The sequence below is a fragment of the Echeneis naucrates genome, chromosome 22 (genome assembly GCF_900963305.1).
Source record: "Echeneis naucrates chromosome 22, fEcheNa1.1, whole genome shotgun sequence".
NCBI classification, from domain to species: domain Eukaryota; kingdom Metazoa; phylum Chordata; class Actinopteri; order Carangiformes; family Echeneidae; genus Echeneis; species Echeneis naucrates.
In genome coordinates, this window is record NC_042532.1 from 11,639,024 (window position 1) to 11,651,811 (window position 12,788).

The window sequence follows — 12,788 nt, forward strand, 5'->3', positions numbered from 1 at the left end:
TTCTGAATCCCCCTGACATTTTCCAATCAAAAAGGCCTAAGCATGGCATCTGTCCCCCTTCTCAGCAACAAACTGATCCTGGGTCAGCATTTGTTCTCGCAGCACAAACGTTCTTGGATTCATCTTGTCATCATCATTATTCTGTAGTCAAACTTTAGATTTTGTTCAATCCACACAGGAAGGAAAAATTACATCTGGAAAGACAAATCAATAAATCTTACCCTACCTGAGATTCCTCCAAAGACTACAGCCTCATTAGCTATGTTTATTAACGCAAGGGAGCTTATACTGGTGTGTTGAGTGCATAAAGAGGGCAGCTAACAAGCAGAGGCAAGCTATATCTGAACAGAGGCTGAAAGGCCAGTCATGAGGTTGCTGGATGGCAGAGTGAATGTCCGGAAGTCTTCCTTTAGCACTCTGCTAAGGCTGCGGTTGAGGATTCCTCGCCTGGGAATGATGGTGGAGTAGGGGGAGCAGAGCCACACACCTGCCAGATGATTTGTCATTATAGAGGGGTCAGCACTCAGCTGTCACCCCCTAATCACCCATCTTACCCTTAAGTCCCCCCCACTCTCGTTCACCTCCCAAACTCCACTCCAGCTCTCCAAAAAACACCCCCAGCATTCCTCAGGCAGCTCCGGTTTCACTCACAGCACTGTTGCCCCATCTGCCCCTCCTTCCCTATACTCTACCCTGAGAGAAAATGTACCCCTGTGAGAGAGACAGCACACTGAGCGTATTGTGTGGATATGAGATGTGTGCTTATGTCCCCATGTGTATCTCCACACAATTCACATGTGTGTGAATACATGTTTATCTAGGGGCAGAACTGTTTTCTCAATGCCCACGATGAAGCGATGGAGCAACGTTTACCAGTGGAGAACGTGTGAATTGGACCAGGCTGTAGTCCAGAAACAAAACCCCTGCAGACAAGCCAAACTCTGAGGACTCTCACAGGTATATTATATCTGTCAACAAAGGTGTCTCTTCCACACAGGTCAGAGGTCACACTCTTTTCTAATGAATGCAGCTTCCTCTGGGATGTGCAAGTGTGAGAGACAGATCCTCAGTCATGAGCCGACCCAGTGTCCACTAGATTATCTCAAGTTGTACTGTGAAGGGGGGCTCAGTGTGGTTACATCATATCCTCACGAGCCTGCAGACTGCTTATCTGTTATCATGTGTCATATCATCACCAGCGACAGGCTGGGCCTGCCTCTCTGCAACCTAAAACAGTGGAGGACAGGGAGGTCGGTATCACTAACACTTAGTAAAGGACAGACCTTGTAAAATGTGTTTAGAGTGCTAACAGAAGACTTGGGAGACACTTGACATTAGCGCTTATAGAAATGCTTTCACATGTTGAGTGGCTGACGATCTGTAAGTTGTCTTAAAGACAGCTTTTCAGTACCAGTGACGACTGAGACATATGTCTTTTTGTGTTTCAGAAAAACAGCATTGTGTCCGTGCCTATAATGACAGCCTAATGTCAAAGTCGTGTTTAAAACGCAACCTCTTCCTGCTCCAAGCATCACCTGTCACTACTCATCCAGAGCTCAATTGTGTCTTAGCCTTGCACCTCCTCTGTCTAACCTTATGGGGGCAGTAGAGGCTGACTGACTGACAGTGACTGGCAGACTGACTGACTGGAGAGGCCACTGGCTACACATAACTGCAACAGCCTTGGGGCTTGGAGAGCCATCACACATCCCACTAGCCACTTGATACAGAGAGCATCTTTCTCTTGTCTGCTGAGCTGCCACTTGATAACTCTGCCCCCTGGAGAGCGTGGAGGAAGGAGGAGGGGGCCAAACTGGACTGAAGAAGGAGGATAATGACATGACATCAGTGTCATCGTTAACCAAATGGGGCTGTAAACAATGGAGGGACATATGCTGTCCAGTGAATGGCTGCTAGCATAAGGCACACCCATGCAAGCGCACACACAGCAAAGAAGCCTTGACAGTTAGATGTAACATCACGGGAATAGAGCACCAATACATAGAGAAGAATAGAGTTTTCCCAAGGGGGATTCACTTCCACAGGTATCAGTTACTGATGCACCTTGGCCACTGGGGAGAGGCAAAGAGGATTTTAATCAAGGAGAAAGATGGGAAAAGAACATATACAAGGGTGATGCAGGAAAACAAAAGGAACAGAGGGAGGGGGGCAACAATTCATATATCATGGTAGATAAGTACCTCCTACCATAAGGTGTGTGCGGCAGGTCCCCACAGCCCAGCTCCACATGACGCAAGCTTGTTTTCTTTCTCTAGCTCTTAAGAGGGGAAAATCAGTCAGCTAATACTCCTGTACTTTGACAGGCCCTTTGCCCAAGGGATGAAGAGCAAAGGCAAGATGGAGAGAGACAGATTCTCAGTCTGCTTGTGTAAACTGCATAGTTATAAGCACAATCAGACTCAGAATCAAAGCATGCAACCCAACCCTATGGCTGCCTTGCAGACCTCTACAGAGATCAGTGTGTTAAAATAGTCGGGGGACATCACCTCACCCTTTGGTGGGTGTTGACCCTGCTCCCTCTAGGCTGTGACACAAATACAACCAGGCAAGCAGGGCTGTTATCCCCGGAGTTCCCTGCCCGTTGGTGTCTCCTTCAGTGGCCTGGTTTGGCCTGGCGGGTTCATGTTAGCAGGAGACTGCTGGTCTGTCTGGCACACAGCCCACAGAGGAAAACAATAACACTAAAAGCAGATCTCTTTCAGATGACCAGAATACACACAAGTCAAATGTACCTCCTGCTCTGTCATTCTGTAAGGCTCCTCCTGTTTCCGCCTGCTCTCTGGGTCAAAAATGACTCACCCACAAGTAAAAAGCCTCTAGTCAACTACAGTGGGTGCTTATTTTGACTCATGCTTCAAGAGAAGATCAATATTTGCACAGATCTATGGGAGGGAAAACAATAGTGATCTGGCCTCCACCAGCTCTGTCTGTTAATGGTCTGTTTACTGAGGCAGACTGGATAATGGCCTGGGTGGGGGCTGGAGGACGATGGGCACACTCAACTCCATTTCTGATCTAGTTAGTAACGAGGAAAGAAACCATCTACAGTACAAGAGGCTGAGTACCGAAGCAAGGCTGTGGCTAAATGCTGTGAATGAAGTTGGCGCATCCTGTTGACACGGACAGTTTTGCAAGTCAAATAGCCTAGATAGACTTGAGCCTCCACACTAGTACATTGACTGCACTCTCTTTTGGCTATGCAAATTTTAAATCTGTGAGCCTCATAGCTGCAGTGAAGCTCATACATCTAGGCTATGGAAACATGTTCATGGCCAGACAAGCACTGTCTGGCCATGAAGTCCATAGTTACTGGCTCTAGTAACACAACACACGACCACGTGCAATGTGTGTGTAGTATGGAAGAACAGAGGATATCAGATATCTGAGAGACCAAGTTCACCTTCAGGTCTTGGTTATGGTGGCAGCCCTAAAGTATTTTAGGGTGAGCACTATTGTTACGCAAGACCCAACTAAAGCACTCACCATAAATGGTACTATTTGGCCACATTTTAATTGGTTGAATGAAAGCAAAACTCGTGCCTTGAGACATTATCTAATAGTAGTAAAAGAAGATCAAGGACCACTGCTCTTAAGGGAGTTCATCTGAGGTCATGCTAGCCGGCGCCTCAGTCTCCACCTCATAACTTAAGCATCAAAGCTGAGAGAGTGTTCATGTGTGCATGACTATTTGAGGCCCAAAACACAAGACCCGTCTCTCTAAGGTGCCATCACTCTGTTCCTGTCACTCTCAGCACTCTGACATCCCAGTGCTGTACCTCAGGTCTCCAGGGGTCAGTGACCTTTGAACCCCCCCAGGCTCTTGCAGGCCCATCAGGACCATCAGATGGATATGTGCCCTGCAGGGATCAGAGAAAATGAGATACATGGAAAAGCTATTCATGGCCATTACACAAGATTCCTATGAGTGCTCTCTGCATACTGGCTAAAAAGTATATCATGGCCGACTTGCACTTTCATCACAGAGTAAGATGGGAAAACAGAGGAAGGAATGAATGATTTGTATGCAATTTAAACCTCATATACTTTAATTTACTGATGGCAGAAATGGATTCAAGAGTACTCTATGGACCATGTTTAGTGGTCCTGCAAACTACCAAAGCCAAATCAAGGGTCACTGGTAGTGCTTGGCCAGCTAGGCCAGAGCTGGAAAGATGGAGAGCTGAGACCTGGAGTCAGTCCAACCCGGCAGGGAGAGGCCAGCAAAGCCAACTGCCAGGAACTGATGTCTGTCATGGCACCACTGACTATTCTGGATATCTCCTGCCCACCAAAGCACTTAACATGCAGTATTAGCCAGCAAACAAACAAACAGATACGCACACCATTCACATAAACACGCCGACGCAAAGGGATGCTTGGAAAGCTAAAGAACAGAGGTAGGAGGACAACATCACTCAGAGACCCATTAACCCCTGGCTTCTAACCAGAACAGTGAGCAGGCACCCGTTAAACATTTCTACTCTATGTGTGTGAGCACAAATGATTTATGTGTTACTTCAGTAAGTCCATGTGTTTGTACTATGTCCATGAAAATATTGCATCATTGTAAATGAAGCTGTAGGGGCAGTTTCCAGGTGATTGAAAGTACTAGTTGTCCTCTATATTTATGGAATATGGTGACAGCAAACTACCTATGACTAGTTAACCCTTTAGCTTGTCTGCTCTGGCGAGACCAAGTTGTCTGGGGACTGCCTCCTTGTGCAGAAAAGTGCAACCCCTGGAGAGGAGCTCCAGACTAAACACTCTGCTCATTCAGCTGCTCCCTTTTACCCCACCGACAAGAGATGGATGCGTGACAAGCGCTCCCAACAGAAAACCTCACTTTTTCCGCCAATTACAAAAAGCAATGCAAAGTGGGGGAGGAGGCAAAATTTCAAAATATTATACACACTGGCATTCAGCGATGCACATTGAGCAACGTCTGTCAGAAAGAGATGGACTAATTTCAGGGCGACGCGTGCCAACACAAACAACTATTCTGGCTGGGTTTCATTGTCAGCACTTGAGGTTTGAGTCGAATTTTTCAACGCTCCGCAGCCAATTTCTCTTTCCCCAATTTTTCCCCCCATATGATTTGTCCTTGTCCAAGATCCCAGTCAGTCTTTCATCGCCTACGCAGTAAGGATTTTAAAAAGTATCCTTGTTGAGAATGAACTCGGATCCAGATGCTCATCTACACAGACAAAAACAAAACTGAGCATTGAGACCGGTATTTTTGTTCATAAGCAAGTGTTCATTTAACTAAACTGCAGACATGACTCCATTGGTGCAGTGTGTTTTGATGTACAGAAGTGCATCCATTCAGGTTGTGTCCATCAGCAGACACAGGACCAATGGAAGGAGGTGGGAGTTAAAACAGCTATCACTTTAGTCTCTGGCTGCTGTGTGATGGGATTCATATCACAGCCATGTCAACATAAACATCATATGTTTCTGTTTGTGTCTCAAAACCAGTGTTTACTTCTACTTTGATTTTGTTTATTAGAGGCTTTTAAAGTTCAACATAAAAGCAAAGAGCCATGGCAGGACATTTGGCATATGGGCTGTAGTGTTACATTCATAGTCTGCTCATAATCCTTACGGCTCACGCATGGTTCTGAGTATGTACCAGTCAATGAGATGGACAGTATTAAACTACGATTACAGAAAGCCAACACAGTCGGGGTCCAGTCCTGTGTTGTAAATCATGTATGCCTGTGCACATCAGAGCAAGAGCATTTGGTTATAGATATGTGTGAAGGGGAAGCTGAATGGGCATTTTTGGATGTCCATATTGCCTGGACATGTAGCCTTTACTCTGCTGTAGTATTGAGGCAGCTGTCTTTAATATAAGAGCTCAGCTCAGCCCATATTTATTCAGGTACAGCTGAGTGAGCGAAGAGGGGTGAGAAAGAGAGACTGAGAGAGCGAGGGACAGCGAAAGAGGCGTGGCCCTTATTTTCCTGGCAGCTGTGCAACACTCCTGCGGTTTTTTGGGGGGCAAAGGGACAAGGCAAAAAAGACACAGAGACAGAGAGTGGTGGAGAAGAAAAGAGTGAGTTGAAATGAAAAGCATGGTTTCAGTCACTCCTGTGTGACTGGACATCCCGTGCTAGCAACTAAACGCAGAGGCCCTGGGGCCACCAGGACAGGGGTGTATGAGCTTAACTCTCCAGTCTCACTTGATGGCTGTGTTCAAGACAAATCGCCAGTGGTGCTTCTGTCACCCTGGGCCTTGACCAAGATAAACAGCCATGTTTTAAAATAAGTACCTGCCCCCTCAAGGGTCCTTTCACCTCATCCAAGCTCAGGCACATCCGTATCTCTTCACACTTTCAAGCATATTCCCTTCACAGGTCATAGGACTGGAGCTGTAGTGTCAAGCTCTACACAGGGGACTCACTTTTCACTCTCTCAACACTGTCTGAGTTCTCTCTCACAAACGATTCTGAATGTTTACCACATCACACAAGTTCCATTGTGGTAAAAATGCTGAGGCTGCAATAACTATGGTGAGCATGAGTGTGTATGACAACAAATGTATAGAAGCTTTAAGAGACACCGTCTATGCACGTGTTTGGACACAAGATTCTATGTATGTATGTATGAGGTTGCATGTGCATAACCTCAAACTTAGCTGCTGCTCACAAGTGTCAGCACTATTCCCTGCTTTTCTCAAACAGCCCATTGCATCTTGGGAGATGTGGTTTGTCTGAGCGAGTTAGTCTGCATCGCTGCCTAAGGTCTGCACCAGTGGGACCGGTGTTCCTGAACTGAACCTCATTTATCTCTGTGGCAAAGCCCTTCCTCTCCAGCCTCGGTCCTCCTGGACCCCTGAACTGCTGACACCACCACCCCCCTCCACCCCCCACTCCTCTACCACTGTCCTCTGAGTTCCAGTATGCGGCAAAAATTGTGAGATGTGTTTCATCTGCATATTGATCAGCCTGGCCAGAAGAAGTAGTACCTCAGCACTTCACTGAATATATAATGTAAATAAATGCCAGTTATTCTGCTTAAACTCTCCTGCAATCCGTTAAGGAAAATGTTTTACATTAAGTAGGTGCTTTTCCAAGTAATTAGGTAAATGTGATTGCACAAAAAAGTCAATAGCACCTTTTATCTGGAAAATAAAGAAGAATAAACTAGAAAATCCTTATCCTAAACATGCTGACATTATCTTCAAATCCGCACCTCTCAGCCAAATGAAGGTTATTGTCAGGGTGAAGCAGCACTGAAAGTCAATGAGCTCACCTAAAAAGAATATGACCCTGTTTTGCTCCTCTCACCCAATAAAAGCAGGCCGCTCTCAGTGTGTGGGCAGGCTTTAGTGCCAGCCAGTTACAGTGCAGACGGCTGGGCGCTGGGCTGTCTGATGGATAGCTTACATTCAGTGAGGACTGGACCAATGGCGTCGTGGATTGATTGGCCCAAAGGGGCTGTCGGGGAAAGCACTTCCTGTGTGTGTTAATGGACGCTTCTGCAGAGGCACTGTGGCGGCTTGTGGCAGGGTGATGGTTGTTACTCCCCCCACTTCTCTTGGCCTTCCTCCTCCTCCTCCTCATTTGCTCTCACTCTCCCAGTTAATCATAGAAGAGTCAAGTGAGACGAGCAAGGCTTACCAAGCAGAATGGCTTTCTAGCAACGCTCTAACCCAACACCAAGGACTTAAAAATACACTGTTGTTATGTGAAGAATTCCAAAACTCCATGATCTAAATTTAATCATGAACACTTTATTTGCACTTGCAGTGTCTTAATTTGGCACTAATTATATAGAAAACTGTATTTTGTGTGTGTGTACACGAGTATGTGTGCACATGTATTTACTTATTCATTCATTGTAATAAAGTGGATGCTTGGACAGACTACAGTGAACTGAAGTTAGGTGAACTTTTGCTTAACATTAACTTGCGTTTAAAAGAGGCAATTCTTCTAAGGAAATTTTACTGAAAATCAATAACTATTTATGAATCTGACAGAGCAAGCTTATGTCAACTATCTAACTCTCTCTCAACTTTTTCTTTGTCTCTGTTTCTATTATAACCATCTGAGGACCACTTTGCAGAATTATTTCCAGGAGACTCCTGAAGAATTTGTAAGGAAGTCAAGGACTTGTAATTCCTCAGTCAACCATACTAATGTCAATGTTATGTTAAAACATAGTTCCTGTGTGGCTTGAGCAAACTAGGAGCATGGTCAAATAAGTTGGTGCCCTACCCTAGTCTTCCCAGCTGCTGCAATTCTGGCACTGGGGGTCCGTAGGTTTCAACATGAAGAGGCTTGTAGTCATACAGGACTTCCTCAATCTTGGCCACAGGCAGGAGGGACACTGTCTGACGCTGAATGAAAAAACATAACAGAGAGACATCACTCAACACAGAACAATTATCTTCATTGTCCCTTGAGTAGCATTGCAATACTGGAAACTATAGCTATGGCATAATCACACAGAGTGAAATGGAAAAAAAAAAAAAAAAACACACACAATTTGGAAAAACTTAATGTCAGTCAAACTGCAGCCCTTACAACAACCAGTTCTTGATAGACCGGTTAGGAAAAATGCATTTTGTCTTTCCCCAGGCTGCTTTGGTAGGGCTACTTCGCTGGAACAATGAGTAAGCATGTTTTAAAAGTCAACTATACATTTGGCAACTTAACAACCAATCCTGATGAAAATCTGTAGAAAAAAAGAGCATTCAAATCAGAGAGAATAACTGGAAAGGCTGATGAGGAGATGTAGTTCCACATAACTGAAAGCAAGCAGATTTTGGCAGACAGCCATCCATGAAAGCACCAGAAGATAAATCAATTGAAATCGTATCAGTGTAGAGGAAGTAAATTATTTATTCAAACATAGGTAAGGTGGACTGCATATCTAGTGTGTGACTAGGAAGTGCTTAGTTTGTTTATCTGTCATTTAATTGTCTTTCTGGAGAACTGGGTGAAACCATGTCCATTCAAACTGGGTGAGTCTGAATGTGAGGTTTTACCTTATGAGCCTTTTAGTGTTAAAAACTTAAAGTTGTAGTCTGTTTTACAAAACCCCTTAGATCTACAATTACTTAAAGTTGAGATTTCAGTCAGGCTACTCAAGTTCCTAATGCTCTTGACCATGGTGTTCAAGTGAGAAATATGATACTTCTTAAGGACATTGTAGAATTGCTCGATTTAGGGCTCTGCCATCAAAAGGGGAATTTCCACACAGCGTTAGACCGCAATGTTTTCGCCAGCATTAAAGAAATGAGACTCAGAAGACAAGCCAGAGTCAAGAAACCTGGAATTAAAAAGATGATGTCTAAACAAACATGCACTGTTCTACAAAGTAGCAAGAGAACTCATGGACAAAGGAGAGATAAAAAGATAAGAGATAAAGCAAAGAAACGAGCTGAGGGGGAGTATAAACAACAGAACAGAACACAGAGTGGAGCTGATGAAAACCAAACTAAACGAATAACATGTGCCCTGCGGCCCCGGTCAGCCCGCCCTCACACATGCTTTGGACCTTGTGAGTGAACACAGAGAGACAAAAAAGGACTTATGCTATACATTAACATTTTAACATACACGATCGATATGTGGTGACGCATTCCAGGATTTGATGTTTTTTCTACACATTTCAGTTCAATGTGTCTCATTCAGAATGTGAATTGAAGAATATTGTATTTTTATACAGCTTTAGCGACAATAAAACTGAAATACTTGCACGGTCTTTTTTATCCAATGAAAATATACTAAAATGCAATATACATCACAATTATCTATACAAAACAACATGTTCTGTGACGTAACAGAACAAGCCTGAACTTGTTGCATTAGCAGTGGTTTATACATGCAGGGAGAGTAGCATGGATACCAACAGTGCTAGTGTATTAATAGTGAGAGAGCAAAGAAATAATGAAAGTTGAATGTCTACTCAAAACATTTCCTTTTGCTGCATTGCTTTATTCTCTTGAAGCTACAAAATGTAGAATAACTACCATTGCTTTTTTCCCCCCCATCTTTTAGAGTAAATCATCTAATCAGTCATATCAATCTCTTGCTCTTTGACTCTGAGGAATGCAGATATTTTACACATCCATGGTTGGAATTTTTTGAATACAAAATATTAAGGAGAAAAAAAAAAAAAAAAAAAAAAAAACTGTCCATATGGGAATGCCAGAATTTTCCCATTAAAAAGTTCTGTTTCCCTTAAAAATCTTAAATACTAGGCACACATTTTTTCCCAGTTTTCACTCAACCTTTAACCCCAAGGTGCCATCGATCCCCTATCCTATCCCATCTATTCATCCAACACAGTTGAGCTCCACCACAGGATAATGAAACCCAGACCAACCAACCCATACCCAGTCACTCTCCCTGTCTTTCACACTCCCTCAGTCTCTCCATCCATCTTCTTTCAGACTTTCAGCACTGTGTAACTTTTCTACTGCAACAATGAAAGAGACGCACTAGGACAAAGGGGTGGAGAAACAGAGGAAAAGACTACCACGATGGGGAGGTTGAGAAAGAGAGGGGCAAATTGGGAGTTGCAGATAGCTAAAGGGCAGTAAATCAGATTTTTAAAACAACAAGCAGAACAGAGCCAACTCTCAGACTACAGAAATTTCTGTTGAATTCCTCTGCAAGGGCACCTTGAAAACTGGCACACACACATCAGTCCAAACAAACCGAGCATAGGACACGCACACACGAGAACAGGTTTTGCTCCTTTGGATGTATTTACAAAAATGGGTTAATGTAACGATATAAACTGCTGTGATACCAGACAGGCTGTCTAACTGTCCATCTAACACAGACCTGCATCCCCTCAGGCTCACACAACCTTCCACAAATAATACTGCTGAAACTTTTAATCATGAACTCATCACATCCTATTAAAAGCTTGTGTGAATTACAGCTTATGAATGTTGTTTTCCAAATGCCCTGGTGAAAGAAAGCAACAGAAGGGGAGAGAGTGTGGACCCCCAGCCAGGCCCAGCAAGACAGAAATGGCTAAGAGACTAGGGGGCCACTGAAACTGAAAGAGCCAACACAAACATCTGCTTTTCACATCATGGAGGCCTATCTTACTACCTATGCAAAATTATGTGGGCCCTCATGATGCTTTCATGTTTGTGTATAACTGGTATTTAGGGCTCTAATATTACTCCTGTGACACTAAAATGAAACACTGGGGACCATCAATCTTAATAAAACCACAGGAGAGGATGATTTTAGGAAATCATCATTGTACCAAAAGGGAGTATTCCTCTTTTTGCTCTTCTGATCCTCCGATACCTACGAATGTAGTAATACCAAATTCAACTTCTAGGAATGGGCCCATTTTGAAAGGTCAAGTAAAGCAGCCACTCATGCCAATCCTAGAATTGGTGAAGAGACAGGTGTGCTGGCTTAGAAAACCTTTAAGCATTCTGCACCCCATGCGGGGTTGAATTTGGCTCACGATGTGCTGTCACATTACTCTTTCTTAACTTTGCTGTCTGTGTTAACAGTACCATCTGGGAAAGCAATGGGGTTAGCCCATCTGACTCATAGTGATGTGGCCAACATTCATGTGACTTTAATGGGACAGAGATCTCATAAAAGTCACATTACCTGTAAGATATGAGAGGTCTACCCCTGAGCAGAAGCAATGATGAGACAAAAATCTACATTAAAAACCAAGAGACACCTTGGGTGTATTACTTCAAAGGCTGGTCAACTCAAACTCCAGGTTGCTGAGAGAGTGCCCTCAGAAACACGTGACAGACACCTTCACAGCAAAGTCATCAGCACTCTCCAGGCTGCCCATTTCTCCCCTGACTTTGCAGCTTAGCAGGACACATCAAGGTCAGTTAGAGACTGACCTCTTCATCAGCACCTCTCGACCACATCCAGGGAAAGGCATACAGTTGGTGGGTTCCCAAGGGTTTGGTGGGCTACTGTTATCTTAAGCACAGCTACAGAGGCAGCAAGGCCCCTTTAACTTCTCCGCAAAGTGATAATGAGAACAATGGAAATGGAAATAGTGGTCTGCATTGTATAGAGGGTAAAATTAATAAACCTAGTTAGGAGCCAGACTCGTGCCATCCCATCCACAGCCCTCACTTCCACCTTGTGCCCTGGCGCTGCCAGTGCTTCTGTATGGATAAAGAGCTTTGGGCTACCCATTGGCCCACTGAGCAGCAAGTAGCAAGTGTAAACGCTGCTGCTCACATAGTTCTTTCCCTCGCCTTACAAGTTTAAATATAACTGTCTGACTAGTGGCAGCTGCCTACGCGCAAAGCCCCTAAAGCTGACAACTCCTTTTTCTGCTGGGCTAGGCCAGGCTGGCTTGCCCATGGGCAAGGGTTGTTGAGGCCAACTTTAACAGGGCCAAGCCTGGGGCAGGGGCAGATGTGTGAATACTGACATGTGCTGGTGCCAATCAGGACTGATAGCTCCCTTTGCTGCCTGAGCTACATGCCAACAATCCAATAAAAGAAAGGCCAAAGAAAAAGTGTCATGCACATTCTCATAAAATTAAATGACTTTGATTTGTAACTGCTTAATGTGTTACATTTCTCAATTCTGAGTATAAGCAACAGCATAAATATCTCAATCTATCTGTGTCTGTTAATATATGCCTGGGGTGTAAATAAGAGAAATACAAATAACAATAACAATGAGAATCATGGGAGAGTGAGTTTGAGTTGCATAAAGTAGTGACAATCTCCCAGGCAAAACAGGTTAGGCCAGTCTGTCAGAATAAAGCAGAGCTCGGCCTGCTCTGACGAGTATGTCTAC

At 44.2% G+C, this 12,788-nt stretch overlaps 1 protein-coding gene across 3 annotated transcripts in view; it reads right to left on the reverse strand.

The window, feature by feature from the left end:
* The window catches only part of mnat1 (MNAT1 component of CDK activating kinase), a 31,205-nt gene that overhangs the window by 3,549 nt on the left and 14,868 nt on the right, over positions 1-12,788 (reverse strand). For all 3 annotated transcript variants that reach the window (XM_029493342.1, XM_029493341.1, XM_029493340.1), the window contains one exon: positions 8,241-8,362. In XM_029493342.1, the coding sequence (XP_029349202.1) occupies positions 8,241-8,362 (122 nt within the window). The remainder of the gene's footprint in view (positions 1-8,240; positions 8,363-12,788) is intronic.